Raw genomic sequence first — 17,149 nt, forward strand, 5'->3', positions numbered from 1 at the left:
TATATTGTGATCTTCTCTGAAGTAGTAAGGTGTTGCAAAAGAAGACTACTAAAGCTATGGAGAGGAATCGGAAAAGGAGGCCGTCGGCTTTTACAGGTTTTGGACCGTCCTGTCGCTGCAAGAGAAGGAAAGGGACTGGATTCTCAAAATAGCCGATGAGTAGTCATCGGCTAAGGGATTGCGAAAAATTATGGTCAGATATCAAATCGCAGCCTGAAATTGAGAAGTGCTTGACCGACGGGCTAATCGGCATGTGAGTCCGGCTTCACGGGCGTCCAAAAGAAAAGAAATCCGATACGTTGCTATCGGTCTTGGCATGACAGGCGGAAGGAATGAAATTGGATTAATTGAAAGATGAATTGAAAGAACAATTTTCATTAATTCAAAGGAGCGGCTTTACAAGAAAGAGCCGATGGCTCTCAAAAGAGGGATCTGGTGCCTAGTGCACTGCTACTACTAGTCCTACTCTACTAGTCGTCGCTGTCCTCGTCATCACCGCCGTCGATGTCGTCGGCGCTGCTCCCAGGAAGCTCCTCGTCGCTGCTGCCCCAGCCCTTGGCTGGAGCCTCGCCCTCCTCGTCATCATCATCATCCTCGCTGTCCGCCCAGGAGCGGAAGCGCTTGGTCGGCGGATACCCGATGGAGGAGCATCCTCCTCCTCTTCCTCCTCGTCATCATCATCGTCTTCGCTGTCCGCCCAAGCGCGGAATTGCTTGGCCGGCAGAAGCTTAGCGGGGGAAGAGGGGCCGCCCTCCTCTTTTTCTTCTTCTTCCTCTACTTCTTCCCCCTTCCCGTCGGGGGAGGTGGGTTTCGCCCAAGAATGGAGGTCGTCTTCACTTTCGCTCATCAGCTCCCCATCAATGAGGAACTTGAGGTCCTCTTCCCCATCGGTCAGAGGCAGGTCGCTCTCTGGCGCGTGATCGGAGTTCCACTCCGGCTCGCTTGAAGAGAAGGATTGGAGAGAGACGAAAGAGGAGGAAGAAGAAGACATGGCTGAGGGAGAAGAGGGTTTTTTGGTGCCGATGGCCGGAACAGAGGAAGGGGATGAAGAGAGCTAATCAATCGGCACAGTTAAATAATGAGAAGCCTGGTGGAAATTTAATGCCATCGCAGTTTCCGAGGAAGTGATGCCAAAGCTATCGAATTTTGCAGAGAAGCTGAAAGACAGGTCATCATGATGAAGATACTGTGCCAGGTCTGCTCTGCCACGACATGACCCTTCGAAGGAAAAACAGAGTGGTTTTGAAATTATCATTGCCAAAACCAGGGGGGCATGTGTTATCACCAGATTTTGGCCAAATCAGGAGGTGGGCCGTACGGGAGATGGGCTTGGAAGATTACACGTGGGAGATCTCTGAAGCGGCCTCGCACGAAGAGTTTGGGCTAGATTGCCCGTGTATCTTTAATTATGGTAGATTGTATCTTAGATTAAAAGTTAGAGTTTGTATCGTGCACGGTGGGGATTATTCCCACGTTAGAAAGTCCCCTGGACTATAAATATGTATCTAGGGTTTATGGAATAAACAACAACCAACGTTCAACCAACAAATCAATCTCGGCGCATCGCCAACTCCTTCGTCTCGAGGGTTTCTACCGGTAAGCAACATGCTGCCTAGATCGCATCTTGCGATCTAGGCAGCACTAGCTCCACGTTGTTCATGCGTTGCTCGTACTGAAGCCTTGTTGATGGCGAGCAACGTAGTTATCATAGATGTGTTAGGGTTAGCATAGTTCTTCGCGTAACATGCTATCGTAGTGCAACCCTTGCATGTCTAGCCGCCCTCACACCTATCTTAGGTGTGGTGGCGGCACCCCGCTTGATCATTATTTAGTAGATCTGATCCGTTACGATTGCTCCTTGTTCCACAAGGATTAGTTTAATATCTGCAATAGTTAGGCCTTACAAAGGGGTGGAGGATCCAGCGGCACGTAGGGTGTCGTTCGCTAGCCCTAAACAGGATGTTCCGGGGATCAACCTCGTGTTGGTTTTTAGGCCTTGTTTAGGATCGGCTTACGATCACCGTGCGTGGCCGCGAGGCCCAACCGTGAGTAGGATGATCCGATTATGCGGTGAAAACCCTAAATCGTCGTAGATCTCATTAGCTTTATCTTGATCAAGCAGGACCACCATATATTCGTGCACCTCGTACGAATCATGGGTGGATCGGCTCCCTGAGCCGATTCACAGGATAACCTGAGAGCCGATCGAGGCTCGTATTTAATGTTTACGTGTATGCCATGCAGGAAACTAAGCGAGGCATCTCCATCACCTTCCTGACCAGGTATAGGTCAGGTGGCACGCCCTTGCATCAGCATCGGACGTGTGACCAGAAGGCTTTGCGGGCCGTCGCTCGGAGGGACCTCGGCCAGCCGCAGCCCTAGGTTGTTCCCGGCTCTACAGTGTTGCCCGTCGCTGCCCGCCGGTGGGTTTCTGACGTCAACAGTGTCTTAGGTTAAAAGCGGTGAAACGACGTGGAGGTAACTTAACTGTGCACTCCTGAAATTTTCCGGCTAAAGATTCGTGTCTCCGAAAATTTAGCGCGGGAAAAGAGGAAATTGTTCGCGGGAAAAGTGGAAAATCTGCTACGTTGCCGTTACTGAAGTACAGATGATTTCCGAGAAGATGACATCGGAAACAAGTAAAGTTTAGAAGCTCTTCAAGATTCTTTTCGGAACCGAGTTGATTGAAGCCGGAGGAATGATGAATCTTGGAGAACTTCGGGGGCTACTGTTGTGGGTATACTTTATGGGTATATCAACGGCAGGGCATAGATCCGGCAAACCCGGGTGGCCCACAGATGGTGAAGTGGCATGTGGCCCATCGGGCGGCCCAGTTGCTGTAGATCCTGAAGGATGAAATCCAGCCCAGGAGCGAGGAGCCGGATCCCAACCGACCTACAAAGGAGGCCGGATCCGTGGAGGCTCATAAGGTATCCGGATCCCACACGGTATAGAAGGAAGGCGGATCCTTGACGTACACATCAAGACATTGAACCGTGGTTAGGCAACTTGGCGTCTTTATAAGCCGGATCCCGGGAGCCATAGAGGCACAACCACAACTCATTGTAACAACGCGAAAGCGCCCAGATAATTTCAGACAAGCAGCAGTAGGCCCTATCCTCGAGCAAGTGTTCCGAAGCTGGTTAAATCGCGTACCACCGTCCCGAATGCTCTCCGCCCTATGGCCCCTACTTTTTTTCTCCTTGTGAGGCTCCCTCCTCCGAGGTAACGTCGAGTAGGCAACGACACGAACTCAAGTAAGAGGTAGTGGCGGCCGCTAGCCACAACATGGGACCTGAGGCACGAGACGATTTCCGGGGTCTATCCTAAGCAGGACGTGACCTTAACCTCCCCGTGTCGCCATCAAGAACTCTTTTATTTTTTAAAAAAACGAGAAGAGACAAATTGGGATATAAGATGAATCTGACAAGTGGGCGCCCCATCAGTGAGAAGCTGTGTATTCCCGTTCATGATTTTGTTATTTCCGATGCATCGAACAACTCCGGATTTAATTTAGAGTAAAATCCATCAATAGTACTTGAACTTGTTGACCAAAATCACATTGGTCATCGTACACAGGAAATACAAGTTTACGGTCACTCAATACGAGTTGGTGCGTCACATACGGTCACTGGTGCTGTTGGGGCTGGGTATTCGATGACGTGGCGAGTTACTGGACCCACCTGTCAGCCCTTAACCGTGCACATGGACTATTTTGAAGTAATAAGAAACAACAGGGCTGAATCAAAAACAAAATAGCAAAGAGATAAGGTGCCATCTCCAACCTCTGCCTCCACCCCCTCCTGCCCGTCCCATCTTGTCGCCGCAATGCCAAAACGCCGCCTCCGTCAGCACCAGTGCACCACGAGCCCCTCCAGGCCGCCAACAGCTCTGCCTTGCTTGTCACTGGAGCGTGTGTGCAGGGGCGGTAGAGTGGCGCACCGGTTGTGCGGGTCGCCGAGGTAGGTGCCGGTGGTGCGCGGGTGTCACGCGAAGCGCCGCTGGTGGTGTTGGGAGCCTGGGAGGGCTCAGCGGTCGAGGAGGGCAGAAGAAGCTGATTGGTGAGAGAGATTTAGGGTGTGTTTGGTAGCCCGGGTCAACTGGGAATTGTAATCTCTCCTCATACAAGCTGACCCTAGCTTGGTTGGGCTCAGATTTTTTAGTGTGTTTGGTGGCTCGGGCCAGTAGAGACATGCCGAGTGCATCCCTTGTTTGGTGGGTTGTGTGTGCTGAGAATAGCTGAGAAGATCTAAAATTCACACAAAGACCCCTCCATACAAAATGAAACGCGATCGAATCCTTGCATACAAAATAAAAATGCGATCTGGTCCCTGTAAACAAGAAACAAAAGCAATCGGATCCCTCAAAACGCAATCGGGTCCCTAGAGCTCCGGTGAGGGAGCTCCAGCGACGCGACGTTCGGGGCGTGGACGAGCCTGGCGCTGCTTCGTCCCCGTGCGTGTCCAGGCGGCGCTCGTCCCCGTGCGCGACCAGGCGGAGGAAATCCGGTGACGCGAGGTCCAGGGAGCCTGGCGTTGCTTCGTCCCCGTGCGCGTCCAGGCGGTGCTCGTCCCCGTGCGCGACCAGGCGGAGGAAATCCGGCGACGCGAGGTCCAGGGAGCCTGGCGCTGCTTCGTCCCCGTGCGCGTCCAGGCGGAGGAGCTCCGGCGACGCGAGGTCCGGGCGCAGACGACCCTGTCGCTTCCTCCCGTGCGCGTCCAGGCGGAGGAGGTCGCCGCCGGCGCGTCCAGGTGTGGAGGCGGCGGACCCGTCGCTGGTCGAGCTCCCTGGCGGCGCTTCACCTCCATGGCGCGTGCAGGCGGAGGAGTTCGCCGGCGCGTCCAGGCGTGGCGGAGAGGAAGTCGCCGGCTCGTCCGGCGTGCAGGAGGCAGTTGAAGACTTGCAGTGAGAGCAGTTTCGGGGGGAAATGAGACTGAGGGCGTTCGACCCCTGTTGGACTCGGGCCAGGTGCGGGGCGCGGGGGCGTTTTTCCGGGCGAGTTCAGCCCTGCCCAGGTGCGAAGCTCGATTTCAGCTTCTCTACCGGGCAGGGCTGAGAGGCCTTTTCGGGGCGAGGTGGGCACTGCTCACACGGGAGAACCGGGCTAACAAACAACTAAATTTTTAGAATTCTCGGTTGAGATGGGAATTGCTGGGTTGGCCCGATCTACCAAACACACCCTTAAGGTAGGGGATGGTGGGGCTGCGCCGCTGCAGGAGGATGGGGAGTACGAGTGAGGGCGGCGGGGTGGGTCCTCCGGTGGTCGGAATGCACGCGGAGGTAGTCGCATGGTAAGGGTGCTCGAGAATGTCCAGGGAGTTGCTGTGGTTTGAGGAGCACGGGATTGAGCTCGCCGTAGAGCGCGTGGAGAGGGGACATGCCGCAAACGGCGCCGGGGGCCATTAAGCCGGTGATGCTCGTGGACCACTACCCCCTCTTGGCCATGATCTCCGTCGGCCTTGCAAACTTCTCTCTCAAGAATACGCGGCCGAGCCTCAGCAGCGGCACGACGGCTGGCAAAGGCCAACACGACCTGCTACTTGGTCGAGCAGGTGCAGTACCTGTATGTGCACGCGGTACGCGGGCGAGGTGTGGCGGCCAGATCTTCGTGCGCGCCTGCGGAATGACGACCACGACCACCTCGGTCGCGTCTGGTTCGACCTCTCCGAGGTGCCGCTCCGGCCACGGGCGCCAAGCCCGACGAGATGCAGGTGGGGCGGCGTGGACGAGCGTGTGCGCGTCCGCGCCCGGGATGCCCCTGGCGGCGATGGACGGAAGAATAGCGTTGGTGATGGCCGGGGCATGCTAGACGTCGCCCAACACCAGCACGCTCCTCATCCTCCCGTCGTCGAGTCGGAACTGGGGCAGGCCGCAGGCCGAATGCGTCTGGCGCTCGTCCTAATATTTGGGCAAAATTATTTACCGTGGTGAACTTTGACCGGTGCCCCACTTGTCCACAGTTGGTAGATTGTAAGTTTGGGGGCCTATTTGCAAAAACAAATTCTGATAGTGGATCTTGCAGCTTGCCATGTCATCAAATACACCGCTCTAACAGTACTAGTGACCGTCCATGACACACCAACTCGTATTGAATGACCGTAGAATTGTATTCGCTATGTATGATGATCAAAGTGATTTTGGTTGACAAGTTCAAGTACTACCGATGGATTTTACTCTTTAATTTAGATCAGAGTTAAAGGTACGAAGAACTAATAGTAGTTAAAGTTATATCAAAATTTAAAATAAACATTTCCTTAACCGAAATGCACGAGCCTCGCCCCGTCATGTGAGCTACCCAACACCCGAGAGCCTCATCCGAGAGCGCGTAGCCGCATCCGAGCCTCTGGATGGCACGAAACATCCGCCCACATCATTCCTCCCGACCCTCCACCGCTGACGCGTGGACCCACCAAAACCGTCCAGCTTCCGCTGCCCCACACGCCAGCGGAGCACCCCGCAGCGCGTCCCCGCACACGCGCCGGTTCCATCCTCATCCTGGAACCGGTCTTTTCACTGGGCCTGGGCGGGAAGCCCCAAATTTCGAAGGCCACGCCTCCTTCCCCAGCAAGCCTCCGCTCCCCTCCCACTGCCACCCCGGCCCCACCTCACCGGCCCCACCGGTCACTCACCGGCCCGCGGTGGTCCCCGCCCGCCCGCCGCTCACGAACTGGAAACTCCCCCGACGCTTCGGGGATAATCATAACAATTAATAAGGGACGATATAATAAATTTAAATCCATGATTGAAATCCCATTCCAAATCCTCCGAGGACGCCCCTTCATAATCTCGTCTCGCCTTCGCCCTAGCCCTCTTCCCATCCCAGTCCCAGAAATTCCAACGGCGCGGCGACAGAGGAGCCTGGATCTGCGGCGGAGATAGATGACCGCCGCCTCCTGCTGATCTGCGGCGGCGGACTGGGGTTCTAGGGTAAGATGGATTTCGCGGGGATGAAGCGGAGGGAGCTCCAGGCGCTCTGCAAGCGCCACGGCCTCGCCGCCGGCGGCACCAACGCCGACCTCGTCGCCCGCCTCGCCGCCACGCTCCCGGTACGGACCCTGCCCCCCTCCTCAAACCCTCGCGTTACTAGTAGTTCACGGCACCCTAACGGTTGCTGCGGGAACTGATCCTGCTGTTGATTTCCTCCTGTTGCTTTCTAGGGTTCCGGCGAGGCGGTCGGGGTGGTGGTGGGGAAGGGGTGTCTCAAGCGGCCGGCGGGCGGGGATTCCGATGCGGCCAAGAGAGTCTCCTTCGACGTCGAGGACGCGGAGACGGGTGCCAGCGGGGGAGCACGCCGGGGGTCCCAGGCGGCGAGTTCGCCTGCTGTCCCCAGGAAACGGGGGAGGCCCAAGGCCGGGGAGGCTCCTCCTCCTGCCGCCGCCAGAGGAAACGGAGGGGGCCGTCGGCTGACGCGTTCGCAACCCGGCGGAGATTCTGCTGACGAGAGTGACTCTGGAGAGGCAGATGGTCCGGCGAGGCGGTCCGAAACTCGGAAGAACCCTGCCAAGGCTGAGCAGGAAGAGGATGCAGCTGGTAGGAAGCATCAGCTGAAGCGGAAGACCAGGGAGAACGATGTCGAGGATGTAGATGCCAGCCTGCAAGCCGGAGTTTCTCGTAGGAGCACCAGGTCTGGTAGCATTCTGGTCGAGCCTGATGCCTTGTTGTCCCCTGTTGAGAAGAAAAGAGGGAGGAGGAAGGCGGCAGATGCCAAGGAGAAAACATCCGTCGCAGAGCAGCCGACTGAAGCTCTACCTACAGTTAGAACTCTAAGGTCTGGAGCTGTGGTGGTCGCTCCAGTGCCACCTGTTGTTTCCGAGGGTAAGAAAGGCAAGAGGGAGGTGCAGGAGGAGGAACCTGCTGTGGAGAAGACGGCCGAGGTTGAAATGTCTCCTCTTGTGAAGAAAAGAGGGAGGAGGAAGGCGGCAGATGCCAAGGAAAAAACATCCGTCGCAGAGCAGCCTACTGAAGCTCTACCTTCAGTTAGAACTCTAAGATCTGGAGTGGTGGTGGTCGCTCCAGTGCCACCTATTGTTTCCGAGAGTAAGAAAAGCAAGAGGGAGGTGCCGGAGGAGGAACCTGCTGCGGAGAAGGCGGCTCAGGTTGAAATATCTCGTAGGACTACACGATCAGGCACAGTAGCAGCTCCCTTGACTTCGCCCAAGGTCATTGCAAAGAAAAGGGGGAGAAAGGCTGACGATCTGCACTCGGATGCAGGGCTGGATAAGAAAACGGAAAATAAGAGGCAATCCAGTAGACTCGGTAGTAGCATTCACCATCCTGCTTCTGCTGAAGAGGAAGCAACTCTTGAACAAGCTGCTGCTCCCATCAAGGGGCTCCCACCGAGGATAACTCGTGGAACCATGCTCAGTGGCGCCAAGGATGGCGTGGAAAAGCCAGACGAGCATGTGGGGTTGAAAAAGAGTAAACTCCGGAAAGGCAGTGCAACGGTAGCTACAAGTGGCGGTGAAGTTCCATTTTCTGATGGCAGTGGTAAGGCTTCTGCTACAGACATGCAAATAGAGGAACCTGGGCCCGTGAGAAGATTTACACGGAAATCTGTTGTTCCATCGTCTCTTGAGCCTGAAACTAATGGCACACATGAAGATGTGGAGAAGAAACAAACTGTGACAAAACCTGCTGGGAGATTAACCCGTAGATCTGTTGCCCCGGTTATACTTGAGAAAGAGAGCAAGGGTCTCACTAAAAAAATCGTTCCTGAAGATGTGGAGAAGAAACAAGCAGTGACGAAACCTGTTGCGAGATCAACCCGTAGATCTGTTGCTCCTGTTATACTTGTGAAAGAGAGCAAGGGTCTCAGTAAAGAAATTGTTCCTGAACTGCATGCTAAGCGACCAACACGGAAATCTGTTGTCCCAGCTATGCTTGAGAAGCAACCAACAGTCAAGCAACCTGTTAGAAGGTTAACACGGAAATCTGCTGTCCCAGCTTTGCCTGAGAAAGATAGGAAGGTTGTACCTGATATGCTCAATAATGACAAAGAGGATCGTACTGAAATGCAAAGTGATACAGCTGGACATTTGGAGAAACAACTAGCAGTGAAGGAGCCTGTGATGAAATCAGCTAGTAATTCTGTTGTCCCAGATGTGACCGAGAAAGAGAATGAGGGTTTAAACGAAGAATTGAAGTCAGAAGTTTCTGCGAGGACACCAGCATGTAAGTCTGCTGTTCCTAATGCTGTTACTAAGAACAATAAGGATCACAATGAATTTGTCAGAACGGAAGAGCTGAGTGTTAAGACAAGGAGTGCACATACAATCCAAGTTGCTTTGCAGAATGATGAGAGTCTGCAGCGAACAACACGCAGATCTTCGAAGTTAGTGATATCACCGCCACAATCGAAGCCCACTGCTTCAAAGGGAAGACCTGCGAAGAGGAGACGGACATCATCTTTGCAAGAAGATATGCCTGCTGAAGAGCAGGAGGAAGACCAAATTGCGTATGGAGCCCACACGAAAGATGTAATTGAAGTAAAAACTACTACTGACTTGGAAATTGGAGTGCTGCCATCTGCAGCTGAAAAATCAGATTCGCGGGATCCACAGCTTAACACTGAGCTGGAGAGCATGATAGCTGAGGAACCTGGAGCCCACAAAGATGATGTGATTGAAGTAGCAGCTTCTACCAACTTGGGGATTGGAGTGCTGCCGTTCACAGATGAAAAATCAGATTTGCAGGATCCACAGCTTAACTCTGAGCTGGAGGGCTTGGTAGTTGTGGAACCTGGAGCCCACACAGATGATGTGATTGAAGTAGCAACTTTTACTGACTTGGAAATTGAAGTGCTGCCATTCGCAGCTGAGAAATCAGATTTGCGGGAGTCACAGCTCAACTCTGAGCTGGAGGGCATTGCAGCTGTGGAACCTGTCCTTAGCCGTGATGAAGATGATACTAATGTTTTGGAAAGTGAGCTGGAGGGTACAGCAGGTAAGTAAATCACTGTTGCTGTGACTCTGAATTTGTGTTCCTTTTCATGATGGTTTGTTCAGTTTCTTTTGATGTAAATATGTAATACATATTTTCCAAATACTGTTGCAGGTACTTCTACTGACTTGGAAATTGGGGTGCTGCCATTTGCAGCTGAGAAATCAGTTTTGCGGGATTCACAGCTCAACTCTGAGCTGGTGGGCATGGCAGCTGTGGAACCTGGCCTTAGCCGTGATGAAGATGATACTGATGTTTTGGAAAGTGAGCTGGAGGGTACAGCAGGTAAGTAAATCACTGTTGCTGTGACTCTGAATTTGTGTTCCTTTTCATGATGGCTTGTTCAGTTTCTTTTGATGTAAATATGTAATACATATTTTCCAAATACTGTTTCAGGTACCACTGAGAAGCCTCCATCCAATTTACCAATTCCGGACAGTAAACATGTAGGAGCTTTATCAGAGGAGGCAGTGCACTCAATTGAAAGTGATGCTGGAAGGTGCTCTGCAAATTTTGAACAATCACCCACTGGGCTACAGTTCCTATTCTCACAGGGAATCGCAGAAAGATCCGCTACACATAATGCAATTCCATGTCCTGAAAACAGTGTAGAAGAATCAGATGTCCACAAGGTTGAATGTCAAGTTGAAACAGCTGTTTCTTCAAAATCTGACTCATATAATTGCTCTGATGAAAATTCAGTAAGAGTCGAAGAAAGCGGGGGTTGTACATTTTCGTCTCAGCAAAATAATGAACAAGAAGGTATATCTTTAACTTCGTTTTTTTGCAGGTTTCTGCTAGACTATAAGGTTCTTACTTTTCCTGTTTTTAATCTCTTACTTTTTATTCTGTATTATACAAGAGCTGAATACTTTATTCACCAGGGTTTTCAGTATCCAGTTGCCCAAAAGATTTGGTTTCGTCTGCCCAGTTAGATCCGCCCGAGGATGCGGATCATGTAGTGAGGTAATTTGATTTTCCATAACTGAATCACAGAAATGATGAATCGTAGGGGTCTCTCTTTTAAAGTGGGAAGTGAATTTACAGGGATGTTTTTACGAAGGACTTGATTTGCAAGGAGGAAGAGAAAAAGCACTATATTCCTTCTTCAGATATTAATGTTCCTCATGAAATATCTCCTGCCAATGAACCTGGTAAGCCTCTACAGAGTACTTAATTGCTTTTGATTTTACCGACTGTTCCCAGAATATGTTGTTTGCATCTTTTTTGTGGAAGTCAGAAATACCATGGTTCTATCTTGTCTTATCCGTGCACCTCCTAATGCAGCCGAGAATGCTTCTGGTGTTAGTGGAGATGTATTTTGCATTTCACAGAGCACCCGTATTTCTGATGAAGCGAACTCTGATTCTTCACGATCAGAATCAGCGGATGCTTTGGATAATCGAATAGCATCTTCCAATACTGAAGCAGTTCAACAAGATAATAAAGAGGAGTGGAATCTACACAATGGAGTCACTCATGGCATCCATGGGAGTGGCATGTCCGAAGCTGCACAGGTTGAGGCATCAGGGAGTGGAAAAATGCTGCTGCCAGATGTAGAAACATCAGCATTTCAAGATGCACAGATCAACCACAAGCAGGAGGGCAATGAATCTGAAGAACACAGCTTTAGCTGCAGTAAAGACGAATCTGGGAAGAACGATATGTCTCAGCTGGCCAATGAATATGTTTTGGATTCTATCCAGGAGAAGGAGCTTGAGCTCTCACACGACCTATCTGCTGTTAAATCTCCGAAAGTATCTACAACTTGTCAGGATGATGAGCTTGTAATAGGATCAGGTAATCTGAGACACAGACTTGTTTCATTCCATAGTACCACTCCATTTCACAAATAAGTACATCTTGGGCATTTACACTGTTAAAGAGGTTAATTTGATCACTAGTTTCTTACGAAGTATATGTATAAAACCAAAGAAAAATATGAATAATCTGGAAACACTTTTCAAGATAACCTATGCATATGATCTATCGTCTTTTTTAAATCTTTGCTTGAGAATTATGTTGCCTATTGTATCTCCTGACAACAATTTTTACATCAGGGATTGGTCAAACTAGTGGTTGCATAGTACAAGGAAACAACATTGCTATGAATGCCCCTGGTACTGTGGAGCAAGGGGATGACTTGAACCCATCTGCAACTGCCTTGCTCAGCAACAGGGAGAACACACCTGCCTCTAAAATTGACGCTCCTGAGGTTAGCAGTGATAACTTGTTCGTGGTGGATTCGTCTGCACCAGCGGTGCAGAGTGTTAGTGGTAGACTGAGGGAGGCAGGACTTGCTGTGGACAATCCTGATAATAAAATATGTATGGAGCAGGTCAAGCAGCAAGTACTAGAAGGTAAGGAACTAATGATCTGTTATATCCTACTCTTCTGAAGATCTAAGTTGGTGGCGGTCCTGAACATATTGGTTGATTCAGTTACTGTATATTTTGAGGTAGTAGCTTTCGCATTTTGCACAAACTCAGGACTATGGTTCCAAAGCGTTTAAACAGTTAATAAAATATAACAACAAATAATGTAGCAACAAATGACCATTTAGCTAGTAAACTGTGAAGGATGAGTTGCACAGTTCAGTTATATATTGTCTGAGAGGAATGTATAAATTATTGTCAGGTACCCTAGAGAACACAGCACTAGGTTCAGCTACACCTGAGTCTAATCAACAACGTGGATTATTTGAAGAAGCAGAACTACACTCATTAACGGAGGAGAGATGTTCAGCCTCTGTTACACCAGAGGGTAAACATGACTGTGGATTACCTGATGAAGTAGAACCACACTCATCGAAGAATGAGAGATGGTCAACAGGTGTTGAACAATCACCTTTTAGTCTGCAGCATCTTTTTTCGCAGGAAAGCATAGAAGAACCCTATGAAAATGTTGCCGTTGCAGTTCATGCTAAAAATGAAGTTGATAAGTCAAAAGACATCCATGTGGAATACGGAGTTGGTAAAACACCTGTGCAAGAAGCTGTTTCAGACCATGATAGCAGTGTTGATTTTGGTGCAGTTTCCAAAAGTGAAGATTGCGCGCATACTTCTGAAGGTATGCAATAACATATTCTCTTCGTTCATTCATTGATTTCTTACAGTTTCCTGGAAGAATAATATAATATAATATTAACATATTCTCCTATTGAAGCATATCGACCTGAACTAAATGGTACTGTATTTCTTTCAGGATTAACGATGTCTTGTCATGAACAAGAACAGATGACATGTCAGCTAGACTCGTTGGAGGCTGCAAATTGCATGAAGGAGTAAGTATAATCTTTTTTAGAATCACGAGAAGCACTTATAATTTTTGTTCGTTTGATTGTATCAACATGGAAATTACACATTTTGGTTTAGCAGATTTACTAATCCTGAGGAAGTATCGTACGATGAAGAAAATAAGAAGCCTGTTCATTCTACATACATTATTTCTTCCTGTGAACCAATACATGCAAATGAACTGGGTAAGCATTTCACCGATCATGTTAATTTGGAAAGGAAATACTCTCCATAGCATGGATATTAGCAGTCTCTGTCTATCAAACAAATTGGCATGCTCCTAATGGAGAACAGTTTTAACTTTTTTACACCTACTGCAGTTAAGCATGCTTGTAGTCTTGGTGATGGTCCATTGAGCAGCTCACCAATAGCTTCCACTGATGGCACTGATGTGCATCCGCGTTCTAATCCTAACCAGATTGAATCAACTGATTTCCTGGATGAGCCAAAAGGGTCTTACACTACTGACGCACTACAGCAGGGTCTCAAAGAGCAATGCGACGAGCCTAAGGAAAACCAAGTTACTTTATTGAGCACCTCACTTCTTGCTTCTACTGGTGACACTGATGTGCATCCGAGTTCTAATCCTAACCAATTCGAATCAACTGATTTCCTGGATGAACCGAAAGGGCGTTCCAGTACTGAAGCACTACAGCAGGGTCTCAAAGAGCAAAGTGACGAACCGAAGGAAGATGATAGGATAGGAGCTGAGACAGCCAAAGACTTGGAAAGTGAAGTTTCATCTCTCCCAACTGAAGGAGCGTCAAATATGCTAGCGTTTTCGTTCATGCAGGAATCAAGTAGGGATCTTGTGCTTCCAAGTGCTAAAAATGAAGATGATTCCCACACTTGTCATGTTGAACCGCAAGTTGAGAAAATGGATTCTTCCGAACCTGATTCCAGTAAAGGATCTGATATGCATGGTGATCTTGTGCTTCCAAGTGCTGAAAATAAAGATGATGCCGTCACTTGTCATGTTGACCCACAAGTTGAGAAAATAGTTCCTTCAGAACATGATTCACATCAAGGCTCTCATGAACATTCAACCCTAGATGAAGGAATTAGGGGTTGCAAGCTTTCGTCTCAGCTAGAACATGAAAAAGATGAGCAGCTAATACTCCCTTTGCTGGCTGCAGAAACATCAGCTTTGGCAGATGAGCAGGCCAACTCCAAGCTGGAGGCAGGTGCATTTGAGAAATGCAACTTCAGTAGTGAAGACACATCTCAGGTAGAACATGAAAAAGATGAGCAGACTCTAGCCCCTCTGCTGCCTGCAGAAACATCGGATTTGTCGGATGTGCAGGCTAACCCAAAACTGGAGGCGGGTAAATTTGAGAAATGCAACTTCAGTAGTGAAGGCACATCTCAGCTAGAACATGAAAAAGATGAGCAGACTCTAGCCCCTCTGCTAGCTGCAGAAACATCGGTTTTGTCAGATGTGCAGGCTAACCATGAGCTGAAGGCGGGTGAATTTGAGAAAAGCAACTTTAGTAGGGAAGACACAAGTGGCAAAATTGGTATTGAATTCCAATTGCACAAGGACTCTCATATGGATCCTATCCAGGAAAAGGATCTCCCAAATGACCTATCTGCACCTAAATCTTCTGAACAATCCACAATTATTCAGAATGCGAAAACCTTGGCTTTGTCGGATGAGCAGCCTAACCCTGAGCTGGAGGGGACTGAATTCAAGGAATTGAAAAGTAAAGAAGACTCCCATGTGGATCCTATGGAGGAAAAGGATCACCCAAATGACCTACATGCACCTAAATCTCCCGAACAAACCACAGTTGTTCAGGATGCGAAAACATTGGCTATGCTGGATGAACAGCCTGACCCCGAGCTGGAGGCAGGTGAATTTGAGGAACACAACTTAACCAGTGGAGACGCAGGTGCCATATTTGGTACTGCATATGTTAAGGCCGATCTATTGCAGTTGCATGAAGACTATCATCCTATCCAGGGAAAGAAGCTCCCAGATGAACTACCCGCACCTAAATCTCCTGTACAATCCACAGTTGGTCAGGATGCAGGAACATCGACTTGGTTGGATGGACAGCCTAACCCTGAGCTGGAGGCAGGTCAATTTGAGGAATGTAACTTCAGCAGCGAAGATACAAGTGGTCAGGATGCAGGAACATCGACTTGGTTTGATAGACAGCCTAACCGTGAGCTGGAGGCAGGTGAATTTGAGGAATGTAACTTTACTAGCGAAGATACAGGTGGCATATTTGTTACTGGCTATGATGGGAGCAGTCTATTCGAGTTGCATGATCCTATCCAGGGAAAGGAGCTCCCAAGTTACCCACCTGCACCGGAATCTCATAAACAGTCCATTATTGGTCAGGATGAGAAGACTTTTGGATCAGGTGAGTATTTCTGATGTTTTGAGTTTTTTTAACACTGACAAGATTTTACCTCAGCAAGGAAATGACAGTGCTCCCAACTGCAGATACATCTCCATTGCTATATGAGGAGTTGGACCTTGAGCTCGAGGGTGAGGATTACAAAGATGGTAAGAACGAATACAATGAGCGTAATGATGATCAAGCCACTGCAGCCATGCTTTCAACTGGCATGACCAAACCCACACTGACCGATGGATTGGAAAGTGGTATGGCACGGGTGTCAACTGCAGGAACGCCAGCATTGACAGATGAACAGCTTAACTCTAAGCTGGAGGATGATAAAGAACAAAACCTTTGCTTTGATACTGACACTAGCAACTTCTCTGACGCTGGATTAATGGAGAACAGAAATCTCTTTAGCTTGCCTGAAGACGTGCATACTGAAGCTTGCTATGAACGTGAGCTTCCAATTGGTACACCCACAGCTAAATCTGCTGGAGCATCTGCAGTTTGTCCATATGGGAGTGTTCCTGGATCAGTAGGTCAGTATAGTTCTTGAACTTTTACCGCTTCTTTTTTAGGTATTTAGTTGTTTAGTTCCTTAGCCTGATATTCTTTTGCTTACGTGTCTTCGACTCTTGACATCAGGAACCTGTCAAACTAGTATTAGCACAAAGCTGCAGCGATTCAAAATTTCGAGCGCGGTCAAAGGAAGTTACATCACGGAGCAAGGGGAGAACCTGAGGCCGATTTCTCTGCATGGGAACACGGAGAATGTCCCTGCAGCAAACCCAGATCACCCCGCAGAGCTGGACACAGACTGGTTGGATGAGGACTCGTCAAGGCAAGGAGGCAACGATGGATTGTAGGTTGTTAAGTTAGTGTTCAGAGTTCATTCTTCAACCTTTGGTTGAACGAAGAGACTATGTCTGCCAGGAAACAAAGTCAGTTATATATCTCACAGCGTGCTGCTGTGCTTATATATTAACAAAGTGCCTCTGAGTTTGTCTTGTAGTTTAGTGTGTCGGTGATAGTAGTAGACTCTGGTGCAGTTGTCAAAAATATTAACCTTAGGTTGGTCTTGTGATCCTGGCATCATGAACCTGTTAATATACCTGCGTTTGTCATCACCAAGTTTCTCTGTCCTGTGCTGTGCTGTCTCTTGCTTTCTTCAAGTGCAATGTATCTTCAGGGCTTTGCCTTTTGTACTACTGGGCTTCGGTAACCATAACTTGGTTGGTCGCATGTTTTGCATTGTTCCAGGGTGAAATCTTTCTTTTCTTTGAGATGCTCCAAGGTAAATTTTTGATTAGCAAGGGTTTGCACGTTGGGGGAATTGTGACGCAGATGGAAGCTGAGTAGAAGACGGTGGTACCTCGCTTGATTAGTATGCATCGGACAGATAGCCAAGACCTTGATGTTATGTTGATCTTGAGGAGATTTATCTTTTGTGGAGATAATAGCACTTGCTTTTGTGGAGATTTATATTTTACTCTCTAGACGCACCATTGTTTACCTGAAGTCTTTTCGCAATGGAGGATTTTTTCTGGGAGGAAAAGACAATGG

General features: G+C 49.1%; 1 protein-coding gene across 3 annotated transcripts; it reads left to right on the forward strand.

Annotated features, from left to right (window-relative positions):
• Positions 1–6,728: 6,728 nt before the first annotated feature.
• Positions 6,729–16,713, forward strand: LOC127299718 (uncharacterized). Of its 3 annotated transcripts, none has more exons than XM_051329745.2 (14): positions 6,729–7,046; positions 7,158–9,942; positions 10,054–10,224; positions 10,336–10,701; positions 10,824–10,905; positions 10,987–11,093; positions 11,227–11,739; positions 12,000–12,299; positions 12,577–13,008; positions 13,144–13,222; positions 13,314–13,420; positions 13,556–15,604; positions 15,688–16,125; positions 16,232–16,713. In XM_051329745.2, the coding sequence occupies exons 1-14, from the start codon at positions 6,933–6,935 to the stop codon at positions 16,450–16,452; spliced, it is 7,764 nt and encodes a 2,587-aa protein (XP_051185705.1). In that variant the 5' UTR covers positions 6,729–6,932; the 3' UTR covers positions 16,453–16,713. The 3 variants fall into 3 exon arrangements, with proteins under 3 accessions (XP_051185705.1, XP_051185706.1, XP_051185707.1); XM_051329746.2 differs by having other exon boundaries at positions 13,317–13,420; XM_051329747.2 differs by having other exon boundaries at positions 10,833–10,905.
• Positions 16,714–17,149: the final 436 nt, after the last annotated feature.

The sequence above is a fragment of the Lolium perenne genome, chromosome 5 (genome assembly GCF_019359855.2).
Source record: "Lolium perenne isolate Kyuss_39 chromosome 5, Kyuss_2.0, whole genome shotgun sequence".
Lineage (NCBI taxonomy): Eukaryota > Viridiplantae > Streptophyta > Magnoliopsida > Poales > Poaceae > Lolium > Lolium perenne.